The following is a 14,892-nucleotide window of genomic DNA, read 5'->3' as shown; positions in this document are numbered from 1 at the left end:
GGACCCATTCGCTCCCTCCAGCGATGTCCTGCTCGTGGTCCATTCCCCGCAGAGATAAAGTTGCACTTAGCACTCCCAAGGGACCGCGTAATGGATGGAAACGAGGCTCCTTCTCACGGTAGCAAGTGAACATCCTTCTTAACTCCCCTCTCGGGCTGCAAGGGGGTTGGGAGAGGGGGAAAGGTAGAGAGAAAAGAAAAGACAGAAAGAAAAAAAAAGCCGTGGTGACGCCTCTGGGCTCTTCTTGGAATTTGAGTAGGGAGCGTGTCCGCTAAATACGCACGCGTTTATCCAAAGAAAAGATCCAAGCGAACACAAATTTAGGTTTATAGAAATGAGATCTAATCTTTGGCGGAAATACAGACCTCCTTGCTGTGGGAGAGACCAGAAAGATTATTTATCTGATCTCTGCCTCCCCTAAGCAGCCCCTTGCCGTTCTCCAGCTCTCTCGCTGCAGATGTGATAACATCTGGGCTGTTATCACCCCGGGCAAGGGCTGAGTCCCTGGGGACTCGGGCACCTGAACTGTGGTTCCCCGGGGAGGCCCTTGATCTGCCTGCCACATAAGGGCCACATAGCAGGTTGGCTAATTGATTTATTCTTCTTACGTTTTGATTTCACAATAATAAAAAATAAATAAATAAAGGCTGGACCAGAGCTTGGGCCCCGTTCTTTTAAGTTGGTTTGAATTAATATTTTAATCACGCTTTTCTATAAATTGGCTTGATTCTGTTCCCTACTGAAGAAAAAAAATATGTGTGTATATATATACACATCTATACATCTGTATGTATATCTGTATCTGGGGAGCGGGTGGGGGCTGGTGGTGGGCAAACAAGCCAAAACGATGGAAGGGAAAATAAAGTTCTCTTCAACATCTTATTCCCTTTTCTATGAAGCTATTTCCTTTTCCTGGAGTTTCCAACATAAAGTGTGTGTGTGTGTGTGTGTGTGTGTGTGTGTGTGTACGCTGAAGAGAGGTAAGGATCCCAGCTACACCCTGTTAACTATTTTTCCTTTTGATTACAAGAAGCCTCAGATCATCCGGAGCTCGTTTGAAATGTGGGTTTGTACACGGTTAAAGGAGACAAACAATAAGAGAAATGCACAACTTCATTTCAACAACCAGCCGTTCCCTAGTAGAAAGCACACGCTCCTTGTGGCTCCTAAGTGGCTGTCACTGTCGGTGCCTGACACACTTATAGTCACAACAACAACAACAACAACAAAGTATGCGGAGGAAATTAAATCATATGGAAATCAATAGCATCTGACTGCTTCAAACAAATGTCTGTCACCGCGATTATTCATTCTCCAGGAACCTATTTATAAACCATGAAAGAAACAGGTTCTTGCCGCAAAAGACAGCACCTTCTGCATTTCTGTGTTATTTATACTGCATACAGAAGAATGCGCGGGCATAATTTAACATACAAATGCTCAGCTGTATACATTATATAACAGCTTGTTAGACGTCCCGGAGCGGAGGTGTGCCTAAGTAATGAGCATATATTCAGGGCTTGCGATGACGGTGAGGGTATGGAGGAGGGAGGGAAACCACCCAGGGGCTGGCGAGCATCTTGTCTTTCTCCCCCTAAAAGGTGCCTACCCTCAGACAATAGCTGGCCCTTTTGATCTTTCCAGACCCGCGATGGGAAAGGTGAGAAGTGCAGTGCGCATGTCCGGGTAGCTACAGGTGCATCACCTGCGCTGTCCTTGCTGGTGGTCACTATAAGAGCGGCTCCCACGCGCGGGTCGCGGCCGGGAGAGCGCGCGCGCGCGCGCAGACGCACGGCGCCGCCGAGAGGGAGAGCGCGCGTCAGATAGACGGAGACAGCTGATGCCTGTCAGCACGGCGGGCCCGCGAGCTCTCGCGAGAGCTCCCCGGACCGGCCGCGAGAATTGGGGCTCAGGTGTAAGAGGAGTGCATCCCGTCGGCGCACGGGGCTAGAGCTCTCGGAGAAGTGGGATCGCGAGGCCGGTGCGCGGCGGTCTGCGCGGTCAAAGCAGCGCCGGGCGGCAGCGGCGGCAGCAGAAGCAGCAGCGGCCCCCGGCGCGTCCGCCGCCTCCGCGCCGCCAGCCGCCGCGGCTGCAGCCTCCGAAGGGAGGCCGGAGGAGCCGGCGTGCGCACTTTCCCGCGGACTTTCGGAGTGTTTGTGGATTTACATGCCAAGCCATCAAGATGATGTCCATGAACAGCAAGCAGCCTCACTTTGCCATGCATCCCACCCTCCCTGAGCACAAGTACCCGTCGCTGCACTCCAGCTCCGAGGCCATCCGGCGGGCCTGCCTGCCCACGCCGCCGGTAAGCGCCCCATGCCCGCGGACCCGGCCCGCGCGCCCGCCCCCTCCCCGTCTCCGAGACGCTGCATGTCGGGTGCTGATGTGTGTACAGGTCCCGGTGCGGGGATTTGCGGGCAGGGAGTTTTAGAAGAGTCCCGCTGCGAGGCAGTCTTTGTACAGTGGCGCTTAGTGTCGTGTTCCCGTCGCCTCTGCCTCCGTGTCGGGCGCCGGCGATCGGAGTGGGGAGCGCTGGGGCCATGAGTCTCGATTTCCCTCCACTCTTTCCTGTTAATTTCATGCCTTGGAAAGGCGTTCTCTGTGCGTGTTCGGGTGCGTGACACGGGTCCCCAGCTGCGAGTTACATCTGCACTTCTTCTTTCCCCCTCCTTTTCCGTCTCCCACGCCCGTCCCCGGAATGTGTTCCTGTGTCCCCCTCTCCTCCGCATCTGCCCCTCTCCTCACACTCCCGTCCCTTCTCATCTGACCCCCTGTCTCGTCCCCAATGTGTCCCTATTCTGTCTTTCCCGGTCTCCACCATCCCCACCCTCGTCGTTATTATTTTGCTTGCTTTGTGTTTGCCTTTTGCTTGTCGTGCTTTCCGGCTTGTGTGTGGTTGTTCTGTGTTTTTGCTTTTTTTGGTTTTGTGGTTGTTGTTTTTTTGGTTTGGTTTGTGTCGCCTGCAGCTGCAGAGCAACCTCTTCGCCAGCCTAGACGAAACGCTGCTGGCGCGGGCCGAGGCGCTGGCGGCGGTGGACATCGCCGTGTCCCAGGGCAAGAGCCACCCGTTCAAGCCGGACGCCACGTACCACACGATGAACAGCGTGCCATGCACGTCCACGTCCACCGTGCCGCTGGCGCATCACCACCACCACCACCATCACCACCAGGCGCTCGAGCCCGGTGACCTGCTGGACCACATCTCGTCGCCCTCGCTCGCGCTCATGGCCGGCGCGGGCGGCGCGGGCGCGGCGGGTGGCGGCGGCGGCGCCCACGACGGCCCGGGGGGCGGAGGCGGCCCGGGGGGTGGCGGCGGCCCAGGCGGTGGCGGCCCCGGGGGCGGCGGCGGCCCGGGCGGCGGCGGCCCGGGGGGCGGCGGCGGGGGCCCGGGCGGCGGGCTGCTGGGCGGCTCGGCTCATCCGCATCCGCACATGCACGGCCTGGGCCACCTGTCGCACCCGGCGGCGGCGGCCGCCATGAACATGCCGTCGGGTCTGCCGCACCCCGGGCTGGTGGCGGCGGCGGCGCATCACGGCGCGGCGGCGGCGGCGGCGGCGGCGGCGGCGGCCGGGCAGGTGGCGGCGGCGTCGGCGGCGGCGGCTGTGGTGGGCGCGGCGGGCCTGGCGTCCATCTGCGACTCGGACACGGACCCGCGCGAGCTCGAGGCGTTCGCCGAGCGCTTCAAGCAGCGGCGCATCAAGCTGGGTGTGACGCAGGCCGACGTGGGCTCGGCGCTGGCCAACCTCAAGATCCCGGGCGTGGGCTCGCTCAGCCAGAGCACCATCTGCAGGTTCGAGTCGCTCACGCTCTCGCACAACAACATGATCGCACTCAAGCCCATCCTGCAGGCGTGGCTGGAGGAAGCCGAGGGCGCGCAGCGCGAGAAAATGAACAAGCCCGAGCTCTTCAACGGTGGCGAGAAGAAGCGCAAGCGGACTTCCATCGCCGCGCCCGAGAAGCGCTCGCTTGAGGCCTACTTCGCCGTACAGCCCCGGCCCTCGTCCGAGAAGATCGCCGCCATCGCCGAGAAACTGGACCTCAAAAAGAACGTGGTGCGGGTGTGGTTTTGCAACCAGAGACAGAAGCAGAAGCGGATGAAATTCTCCGCCACTTACTGAGGGGAATGGGAGGTACCGGGCGGGGCAGAGCGGGGAGCCGAAGGGGCATTTCGGGGGGCTTTCCCCGGGCCTGTTTCCCCTCGGATTTAGAGTGTCCGTTGTCCAGCTTGCATTTGGGGAGCCCCTCCTCGAGCGCTCGCTTCCACCTCCTCTCTGCTCTCCCTGCCCTTACCCTCCCCAGCCTAGAGGACTGGGGTGCCGGGTGTGGACACCAGAGAGAAGGGCGGGGGGAGAAGAGGGAGCATTTGTGAGAGTGGGGGAGTCGGGGGAAGGAAAGCGGAGAGTGGAGGAGGGGTTGTGAGGGGCAGGATGGCTCTGGGGGTGAGGGTGGGGGGAGACTCGGGAAGGGTAGGGAAATTGACTGTTTTTGACCAGAGACACTTATCAAAATCTCCTGGGGACCAAGGAGCTATGTACAAAAAAACCTACCAACCACCAAAAACTAGACAAATAAAGACAAACGAAAACAAAACAGAACAAAAGCAAAGAAAAAAATGCTTTAGAAATTTAACTCCGGAGAGTCGTGTTCTGCAGCTTCATTCCCCCCCCTTCCTCCCCCACAAGGAAGAGAAAAAAGAGCACCACGTTATTACTGTCGCCCAGCCCTACACACAGGAACTGAGTCAAAGACCGAACACCAGACGAACCGGAAGATGAAATTCTGGGTAGCAAAGTTAGTTGTTCTGTTTGTGTGTTTAATTTAATATTTCCTCTAAGTCTCACCTACACCCCATCCAAGTCCTCTTTGATTTATTTTCTCTTTTCCAATGAGACTCCGATGGCTACTCTCCATTGCCAGAAAGTGAGTAGGGGCACAGCTGAAAGGGGCGGCGGGTGGCTACTTGTTTAGGTGAAGTCCAAGTTTTCCAGTGACCCAGCCTATACTCCTGTGGCCTGATAGGTCAGATGGGGGTCTTTAGGGAGAGAGAGGCATAGTCTTTGGGCTGACTAAAAAGCAGAATTTAAAGGCTCCGAAATAAATATTTTATTCTAGGAAAATAGAACAATTTTAACCCGTTTTTTACTCTTTCCATTTTTGCTCTCATATCTAAGATCTAGAAAACAGACCATTTCAAACTAAGTTCCCCCCCCCAACTCATAGAACTTGCTTGCCCTTTCATTTATTTTTCTGAGTGGCTTATTTTAAACTATCTACTTTTTTTCCCCTGTTGATTCAAATAGATTGATGGGGTGGCAGACAGTAGGAGAGATACGCTGTCCCATTTTCTCCACAGAACAGGACCCATCTTGCTCTTCTAGGTCCCCTTTCTTCTCTCATTGAAATATTGAGAAGTTTCTGCTTTCACTTGGAGCAGGACTTGGCTGTGAGAAAATCAACTAAATCCCAGATGAGAGGAAGACAGGTTTAAAGCCCTCCATTTATTTCAAAAGGGTCTGCATGTTGGGAGCGGGGGGAAGCAGAACAACTGTTTCATTATTATTATTATTAAATTATTATTATTATTATCCAAAAGTAATTTATTGCTGGGGATAAATGTTGGGTAGCAAGAACTTTAATTTGCACTATCAGTCTCCCAAATAGAAAATCATGTATAGTATTTCATAGTAATAATCAAGGTACTTTATGAACTACTGATGAATTAAAAAAAGAGAAAAAAAATTGAAGGTGGTTAGGTAAAATGCCTGCTTGGTGCACAAGACACTCTTTTGATCTCGGGTGGAGATGGTTTATTACCATCCTTTAATAAGCACTAAAAAATTGAAAACAGAACAGATGAGAAAAGAAAAAACCTGCCATTTAACAAGACTGAAATCATGCATGATCTGAAAGGTGCAGAAAGAAACACAACTAGGTCTCACTCTGGTTAGGCATTATTTATTTAATTACATTGTATATCATTGTTTGCAGCGCAAACATTCTATGCATTTGAAACTGAGCACTAAACTGGGCTAGCTTTCTGATAGACCGTTTTGTGGATAGTGTGATTTCACAGTCTACTGCCTGTTTTCACCGAAAACACAACATTCTTGTCATATTCTTGTATTTAGAGGAAAAGGAAAAAAGGAAGATTACTGTAAATATTTTCTTTAATGCACACACTCACACAGTGGTTACGAACTGCCAGTGTTAATCCTGAAATGCCTCACGGATTGATCTACCTGTCCATGTATGTCTGCTGAGCTTTTTCCTTGGTTATGTCTTTGCTCTATTATCTTTCCCTCCTCCCCACTTCTATCAGAACCACTTCTGTGCGCCAAAATACAACAGGGGGATATGTCCCAGTACACTTACAAATAAAACATAACTGAAAGAAGAGCAGTTTTATGATTTGGGTGCATTTTTGTGTTTATACTGGGCCAAAGTCTTGGGACAGCCGGTCAACAAATGAGACTCAATTCAACCAAAAATACAGGGAAGGGGAGGATGTTGAAAGGGAGGTGAAAAGAGGGGAAAGGATGAGAATGATGTATTTTTCTGCTGAATCAGAATTCACTTTCAGATAACTCATGTGAAAGCGGTGCTCTGAATAAAATGAATTCTCTATTAGTTGCCTGTGTTTATCAAAGTTTTCTTTTTTTTTAACTGCAGAAACCCTTCAAGCACAGCCCTCGCTTCAGAGTGGTGGAAGGTAATAAATAACCACGCACTCTCCAAATATTTAAATCAAGGTTCGGTGCAGAGGCATTTGGAGGTTTGTATGTGTTGTTCTAGCCTAAAAACGTTTCTAAGAAAATGTTGAAACTAAATGACTTTTATTTGGAGGTTAACAAAAACCATCCACTGATCTGTCCAGCCATGGTGTCAAATGCCTCTGTTCATTTGGAACTTTAGTGTGCCACCTACTGCTCCAGAGGGATCAGAGATTCTCTGTTGGTGACCCGGGACTAGATCAGATGCCAAATGTAAAAAGTTTCTTAATAGCTGGGATTATATCTTCTGAAGTCATCCTACTTTAGCCAAATCTTTTTAATTTCACCGGCAAATCTGTGAAACAAAATGCTTGATGTTCAAAAAAGAAGAGTACATTTAAAAAGCTGTGATTTTAAACAATTGTTAATGTTTTAAAAAAAGCACTAGAGGTATTTTTAAAATAGATCTCTTCCATCAAAATTGATTTGTTTCTGTTGTTATTAACTTGAAATGTCATCGAAGTTTTAAATAAAATACATTTGTTTTTAAAAAATACCGTTATTTTATAGAAAAGTATGACCGGATTTCATTGTTGGAGAACCAGGAATGAACAAATAAACAGATTTACAAAGGCTGTTTTTTTAAAAATAACTGCCCCGAACGGAAATGTTGCAGGCAAATATATTTGTATTATATAATGATGACTAATGTATGTAATAAGAACCTAAGCATTTGTTTTGTATTAAGTAAAATCCTTACCAAATAAAGAGAAGACAATATTATGTTAATAAAACAGATTATGAAAATACATGCTTTGCAGAGTTTCCTATTTTACGTAGTAGGAAGCTGTGCAAAACAAAACAGGAAATGCCTTGCTGTCTAGTGACTGAATCTGTGTACTGCCTGAAGGAATATTAAGACTATTCTAAGATACCTTTAACTGTCAATTCATGAACAAACAAATGAACAAGCTAACAAACGCCCTCCTGGAGAAAGTGCTAAGGCCTGCTACTCAGTGGTAGTTAACCTTTCAAAGTTTTCTGGTTCTGAAGAACGGAACTTCAAGTGAATTCTGGCACTAGTCAGTGGGTGGAAATAGCGTGGCTCCGGTCCTTTTAAATAATCTCAAAATAAGTTGGAGAGGGAAAATTGTGCTCTGTTTGCATTTCAGCTTCTCAGGAAATGCAGGCGGTGGTGGAGTAGGAAAGGCAAAAGAAAAGTAAGCATAAAATGCATCTACCACGTTTAAGCCACCCATTCGTTTTAAATTTTCTCTTTTCCCCAGTCCTAGCTGCGGGTCCCGCTACTTCTGTGGGTCTAGGAAATGATGTCCTCAAGACGCTTCAACTAACTTCTTAATAGATTTTTGTTTAATGCGTGTTCTGAAATTGCTCTCAACTTCGATTACACCCTCACAAATAAACCGTAGGCACCCACTGCCGTGATTGTATCGACTTTTAATTTCTTGTGGTATTAAGATAACTTCGGTCCCGTTCCTACACTTGGCCGCGCCAAGAGAGGACAGGGCGCCCTGGGCCGAGGACTCACCTGGCCAGCTCCCGCCCTCAGCCCCTTGCCCCGTCTCCCCGGTCTTTCCGCCAACCTTGCCTGAAGCATCCCTACCCCATCTTTCACTTGGATGGGCTTTCATAGTCGAATCCGTGAGGTAGGAATTGTGACTTCTGACCTGGCTAAAAGCAGCGTTCCCCACCCCATTCGAATGGCCTTGGTGGCCCGCGAGGTGATAAAGGTGACGACCACAATTATTCTCTGGTGTGGTTTTGCTGATGGGTGTTACTAACTGCCGCTGCAGACTTAGCCCCAGTCCTCGCGAGCGGTTCCAGAGGAGAACGCAAGCTTAATTGATTTTTAAAAAATAGCAGCCGAATTCTAAATCTCACGGGGGGCCTCTTTCCCACCTGCGAGATAAGCCTTGTCGCAATAATTACGTTATTTAATATTTGATCAAACCTTTGCGCCACCGCGGCGGGAGGGGCCGGGCCGCCTCACGCCCTCCGGGCGCAGCGGGCAGGCGGCTCGGCCCGAGCCGGACCGGGCACGTGCGGCGGGGGCGCGCGGCCGCCCCGCTCGGGTTGGCTTGCCCTTTGAATAATTCATGGCCTGAGGATTCTGGAAATTAATAAAATGAATGATAACAAGAAGCTAATTAAAAACTTTCGTAATTGTTGTCAAGTCAGCCTGGTGAAGAGATTGGGCAGCCCTCCCTCTCCCCCTCCCCGAAATCCGGGGCTCCGTAGGGCGGGGCGCGGGCCCGGAAGCGCCTTGAAACTGAAGCGGCCGAACACTCCTGCGGCTCCCGGAGTGATTTCGGAGACGGCCTCGTGGTGCTGCTCCCTCCCCTCCAGTCTCTCAGGCTAGACTTCGGACTTAGGAGCGGGTGCCGTTTCAAACCACAGGCAGAGCTGACTGGGTCAGAATCTGCAGCCAGGAGGGGAACCGCCCTCCCCCGACCAAGGCAAGGTTCCTGACCCCCTGGAAACGCCCACCCAACCCTGGCCGCCCGCGCGGGGAAATCCCAGCGCCCTAGGCGTGCGAGCCGCGGCCCAGCGACCAGGTACGCTGGGTCTGTGCCCCTCCGCCGCCTGCCGCGACTCGCGGCCCGGAAGCTTCCAGCTGCCGGGGGCCTCAGCTCCTCTCGGACGGTGGGACAGCTACCGCCTACCGGCCCTGGCCGGGGCTTAGCCAGGCCGTGGATGACGGGAGCGGTCAAACGCCCGAGTGCCCAGCGTCCGGCGCGCGTGCGCAGGCGTGACCGGCGGAGTGCGGACCGCTGGGAGCGCCGCGCGTACTGGGCGCGCTCCGAGTGCGCACGGTGCGCGCCGAGCTCGCGCAAGCGCGTTTTGCGTGCGGCGTCACCTCGGAGAATTGAGCTGGAGTTCCGCAGCTGGTAACTAAGCGCTCCCGAATGTTCTTTCCCACCCTGTAAGGGCTTCTGAGGGCGTCCTGCCAGAAGAGGGAATGGACTAGTATCTCGCAGAGGTTAAAAATACTCCCCTCCCCACAGTTTGCCTACGTCAACAGACGTCCTAAACACCACAAAACTTAACAAAACTGGTTGACGTTTTTTTGGCAAGAACTGGGAGCAATAAGGTCTCGGCTTTTGTTTTGTTGTTAGGGTGCACACCAGCAAAGCCTTGCTACGAATTTGACCTTATACCTGGCGTGGGAGGAAGGCTGGCCGCTGGGCGTTAGTCCCGGGGAATTCCGTAGAGTCCTGGATCGCAAAACGGAGGATGAAAATCTCGGTTTCGAGAGAAGCTGGCAAAGCTCAAGCCAGGGGACCAGTGTCCTGCTCCTGCAGCCCCAGGGGTGGGGCTAGGAGCGCCTGTCTCCCATCCGTTGCCCCAAGCCCAAGGGCCCCGGAGGTCGCTTCTTTCCGATTTAGAAAGCGAAGAGAATGGGGAAAAAGAAGAAAAACTAAAGAAGCCTGGAGAGGTGGCAAAAGGAGGGATGGAGAAGCAAGAGAGGCAGACTCCTTGCATTGATTAGGTAAAGCGAATTACAAACCAAAGTTTGGTAACTCTTGACACCTGGCTTCAGTGAAGCATAATGCACACAAACTTTTGTAGGCATGGGTCAGAATAAAACAAAGTGTTGACAATTTCCAGCCGCGGAAATTCTCTTACACCAGTCTTTCCCTACCCCCGCCCCGCCCCCGCCAAGTGTTGACAATAAACATTTAATGAAGGCTGGGACCCGGCTGTCTCCAGCCAGTGTCTGAATACTTTAAGCAGACCATTAGCACGTCTTCTTCCACTTCAAACATCGCGCGCTACACTCTAACATTATATATATATATATATATATATATATATATATATATATATATATATATATATATATATATATATATATATATATATATATATACACACACACACACACAAAGTGTGAGACAAATAGTATGTTTATACGAATATCTTAAGTGGTGTGCAGTAGTTCTGATACCCCCTGTACATATTAACAGAAACCAACGCATTGTAGAATACTTGCGCTTAAAAAACTGTTAAATATAGTTAATGCAATATTAATCGCCCTTTGGTGATATAAAATGCAATATTTTCAGGCAGCTATCGAGCTTTTCTAGAAGAAGAGCTGATGAAAAGAGTCACAGCTGAATAGTGGAGAGAGAAAGCCCGGTATTTATTGCTTTTGTTTGGCTTTTGGCTACAGAGACAGGAACCTTCTAATGGGGTAAGGACATTTATTTTATCTGCAATCTATTGCTGCTAGAGCAGGGGCGGCAGATGGGGCTGGTGCGATAGTCACAGTGTAATTTAGAGCGAATCCTAATAACTAATAATGATTTATGTTAATTTTGATCACTTATGCGACTTTACCAAAGCGTTGTGATGAAAGAAAGGGAAAGCAAGAGAACCAGAACGTGACAAGGAGCTCTGAGGCTGAGATTGGAGCTCAGCTATCCTGCTTAAAATGTGTTTTATGAGTTAGCAATGGAAAAACAGGGATTTTAAAAAGCAGGTAGGATCCATTTGACTCTGGGCAGAGGTGTCTCCCAGGGGCTTTCATTTCTTCTGAAAAGATACCTAAATGAGAGGGACTCTGACGCCTTTGAGCGGGAGTCTCTTTTATCGCAGTTTTAAAGAAAAAGATGTGGTTTCAATTGTTTCATTTGCTTATATTCAACTAAGAGGTCTTGTGTGTGTATGTATGTGCACGCTTGTGTGTGTGTAGGGGAATCAAGTGTGTGAGAGGCGTTAGAGCGCGCCGGGGTCTTCCTTCCAAAGTGTAATCTGAGCCCGAGGTTTGAAATCAGCCTTAGCGCCTATGAGCAGGCTCTCGTCGTACACTGTCGCCACGCCTTATGCAAAAGTTTTATTACTGCATGCTTAAGCAAGTTGCCTTTCTCGCTTCCCATCTAATATTTGTTTGTCTAGAATCAACTTTTGGGAAGCTTTGCCTTCTCTGCCTCCCGTCTTTCCCCTCCCTCAAGGGATCCCAGGGCTTTTAAACTTAAAAGTGCTTCCCCTCTCCCCATCCTCCTGGTTAAGTGGCACGGGTTCAGAACCCCAGGGGCTGCCAACAGGACGCAGTTCTGCACGGGAACAGGCGATTTTCTGCTGCCACGCGGTGCATTGCGGAGGGTCGGAGCGATTTTGAAAGGGAGGGTGCGCCTTGCTCGTGGCAATTTACTTTTTCGGTTACCTTTTGCGCGTTTCAACGCCTCAAGGCTATAGTTTGAAAGTAAGACAGCATCAAAGCACCTCCTTATTAGCTCTGTATTTGAGAAATCCGAAGATGAAACTACCTAAAAGGTTTAATAGGGCGGAACAGCATTTATTTGCCAAGCTAACAGTCAGAGTACAGTTCAAAAGGGGTACAGTGGTTTATCAGCAGGAGGCTGGAAGGAGAAGAACGTTGGGTAAAGGGAATTTCAAGCTTCAGTTACGACGTTGAAGTGAATTAAATAAGCTTCAAGTGGGATGTCTGCTTTGATTTTGAGTATCATCTCCCTCGCCAAAAATTTATACATACGTACATGTGTATATATATTTCTGCATATATATACATCCTAGAGGCTTACTCCCCCTTTCAGAGTTGTTGCCAAGACTTTATTTGTAACTTTTAGGTTTTGTAGAGCAATAATAGTTATCTTTCTAGGGATTTGATCGCCAATCTATTTAAAATATAATCTTTTAAAATCCAAAGTTTCATTATTTTTTCCCCTTCTTATTTTAAGGCTACAGATGTAAAAATGCACTTAATTTCTTCTACTAGGGAAAAACGTCAAGCTACATGATTAAGAGCTGTTTCTTTCCTAAATATTATGCTGTATTTTGTTTTCACTTTTGAATCATCTCTATCAGTAAGTGTACTGTTATTGTACTGTTAATATTCCTGGTATAAAGAGGACTTTAAACAAAATAAACCTTTAAACAAAATAAATCCAGGCAGCTAACTTTGCCTGTTCACTGATAATGCTCAGGAACTGGTGTGTGTTTGTGAGCTTGAAGCTGCGCCTCCACGTGCACATCCACATACAAACAGATTCTTACTGTGTTGTACTAAGTACAGTTTTTACTATTTGTTGTTGTTGAGTGTAGTGGAGTCTTGTTTCTAAACTTTATTCTGGTTTTGTCCCAGTGTTTCAGGGCCAGAAGCAACTCCCTTAAAATTGAAGTCTGGTGCATTATTGAAACTCTATCAAACAGCTCTGGGGTGCAGCCTTTCTGAACACACTGGCTCTAGATGAGGTCTGACTGTCTGACTGCACATAAGCCCCTAATATGTTAATGGCCGTAGGGGATGCCTAAGGTACTATCTCAAGCTGCTTCGCACACCATATGTCAGGCCGTTAGCCACATGGATCTATTAATCAAAAAGAGCTGGAGAGGGAGAAGAGGGTCTTTGAAAGGGTGCGAGAGCAATGGGGGAGGGGGGAGAGGGAAAGAGAAAGCATTTAAAACCCCCACCATTTTTGTTTCTTTTATTAAAAAATGAACAAAAATAACTAAAGAAGGCTCAATCACTGAAGATTTCCTTTCTGTCAAGTTAAAGATGGTTTATAAATCCCTACCAAAAGAACTCGAATAGCATCTGATTCTTTTAAAATAGAAGGCAATTTTACCTGGAGGGTCCTGTTTAGGGTTCCTTTATTGCGAAACTTTTATAAGCAAGACTCCTGATACAAAAAGTTGTTTTTGTTACGTGGGTTGTTTTGTAGATGAGCTTTATTAAAAGTAGTAGGGGAGGTGGAATGAGGCAAATGTGTGTTTAGGGGATGGAAGGGGGGCTGTGGAGGGAGATGTCTGGAGGATTTGTAATGAATACATAATTCATCAATATGTATCTGCACTGACAGTAGAGTTTGCACCACCTTTAGTTCTTCTGATAGTAAATGTAAACTGTTTATATTTTTATCCCTTCTTTTAAGCCGGCTTTATGATAAATGAAACTGCAGAGTCTACAGGGTACAGAAAGTATTTAATTCTTTTAGGAGGAGAGGAAATGGGAAAACACTTAAAACTCCCATTCTTTCTCACTTCTGCTCTATTTAGAATGATCTCTTCCCCCTTGAATGTTTAAAAATAATTTTGGTTAGATAAATACTTTAGAAAGTTTACACAGCCTTAGAATTGACTATGTACTCAACATGGAGATGGCATACATGAATAAGTACATTAAGTCTATAAGAAAAATTTAAATTTTTTTCTTGAAGTGGTGAATATGTTTGTCATGTGCCACAAACTCAGCATTTTTAGGGAAATCAAATGAAAGTATTGATTTTAAAATGTCAGAACTCTCAGAAACAGAGCAGTGAAAGGAAAACATGTAGGCACTTAGATTTAAAAGTTATGTTCTTTTCATGTGTTACCTAGGGATAGAGAAAATATAAAATCAAATGTTCATTCAAGTATTATTATTTTCTAAATTGATAGTCCGTGATTATGAACCATATGAAGACTCAATTTCTGGATTATAAATTTTAAATTTACAATCTGTAATTAATGATACAATTAGGAAAGAATACCCTTGAATATGATTTTTAATGTTATAGTAGGCTTATACTAAAAAGTGTTTATAGGATAATGGAATGACTGAAAAATTTATTCATCTTAGGTTTTTAAATATATATATATATGCAAGTGATTGACTATATATATTTGAGAACATAGATTATTCATCCATTCCACAAATCCTCTGTCATTAACATAGATTCATAGTACTCTATTATATTGGACTTGGAGAAGAGAGGGCCAGCAAAATGTTCTTATTTATGATTTAAAGATACCTTAAAGAAGATACTTGTGAGATTGTGCTCAATAACAAACAAGAATCATGTAAATGACATCTGTTACATTATTTATAGGATGTAAGTGGAGTACTTTGTACTGTATATTAGATTGGATGTGTTAAATATTTTTTATTTTCACAAATACACCTATTTGTGTTTATATAGAAGTAAGCTCTTAGTTACAAGAAAAGGTTAACATTGGTAGGTGCCTTTAATTAAAAACACCAGTACATTAGGTTGTTTGGTTTGTCTGGAAAATCATCTGTAACTCTTTCAGTAAAAGGAAACAAACAAAACATTTAAAACATAATTGTAGAGAATTATATTGTAGAGAACTGCAGTCAATCTGTAAATATGAGGGGTTCTAAAGCACTATATTTCATCCAGGAGATGATGAATACATA

General features: G+C 47.2%; 1 protein-coding gene across 1 annotated transcript; it reads left to right on the top strand.

The window, feature by feature from the left end:
- Positions 1–2,182: 2,182 nt before the first annotated feature.
- POU4F1 (POU class 4 homeobox 1) lies at positions 2,183–4,118 on the top strand. Its single transcript, XM_060080078.1, has 2 exons — positions 2,183–2,305; positions 2,967–4,118. Exons 1-2 carry the CDS (start codon positions 2,183–2,185, stop codon positions 4,116–4,118), a joined length of 1,275 nt encoding a protein of 424 aa, XP_059936061.1.
- Positions 4,119–14,892: the final 10,774 nt, after the last annotated feature.

Source organism: Mesoplodon densirostris, chromosome 17, assembly GCF_025265405.1.
Source record: "Mesoplodon densirostris isolate mMesDen1 chromosome 17, mMesDen1 primary haplotype, whole genome shotgun sequence".
Classification (NCBI taxonomy): domain Eukaryota; kingdom Metazoa; phylum Chordata; class Mammalia; order Artiodactyla; family Ziphiidae; genus Mesoplodon; species Mesoplodon densirostris.
The sequence above is the reverse complement of the archived record's forward strand: the minus strand, read 5'-3'. Positions and strand labels throughout refer to the sequence as shown.

Coding starts and splice junctions, on each gene's coding strand:
- POU4F1 (XM_060080078.1), top strand. CDS start 2,183: ATGATGTCCATGAACAGCAAGCAGCCTCACTTTGCCATGCATCCCACC. Junction 2,306..2,966: donor CCTGCCTGCCCACGCCGCCG/GTAAGCGCCCCA, acceptor TGTCGCCTGCAG/CTGCAGAGCAACCTCTTCGC.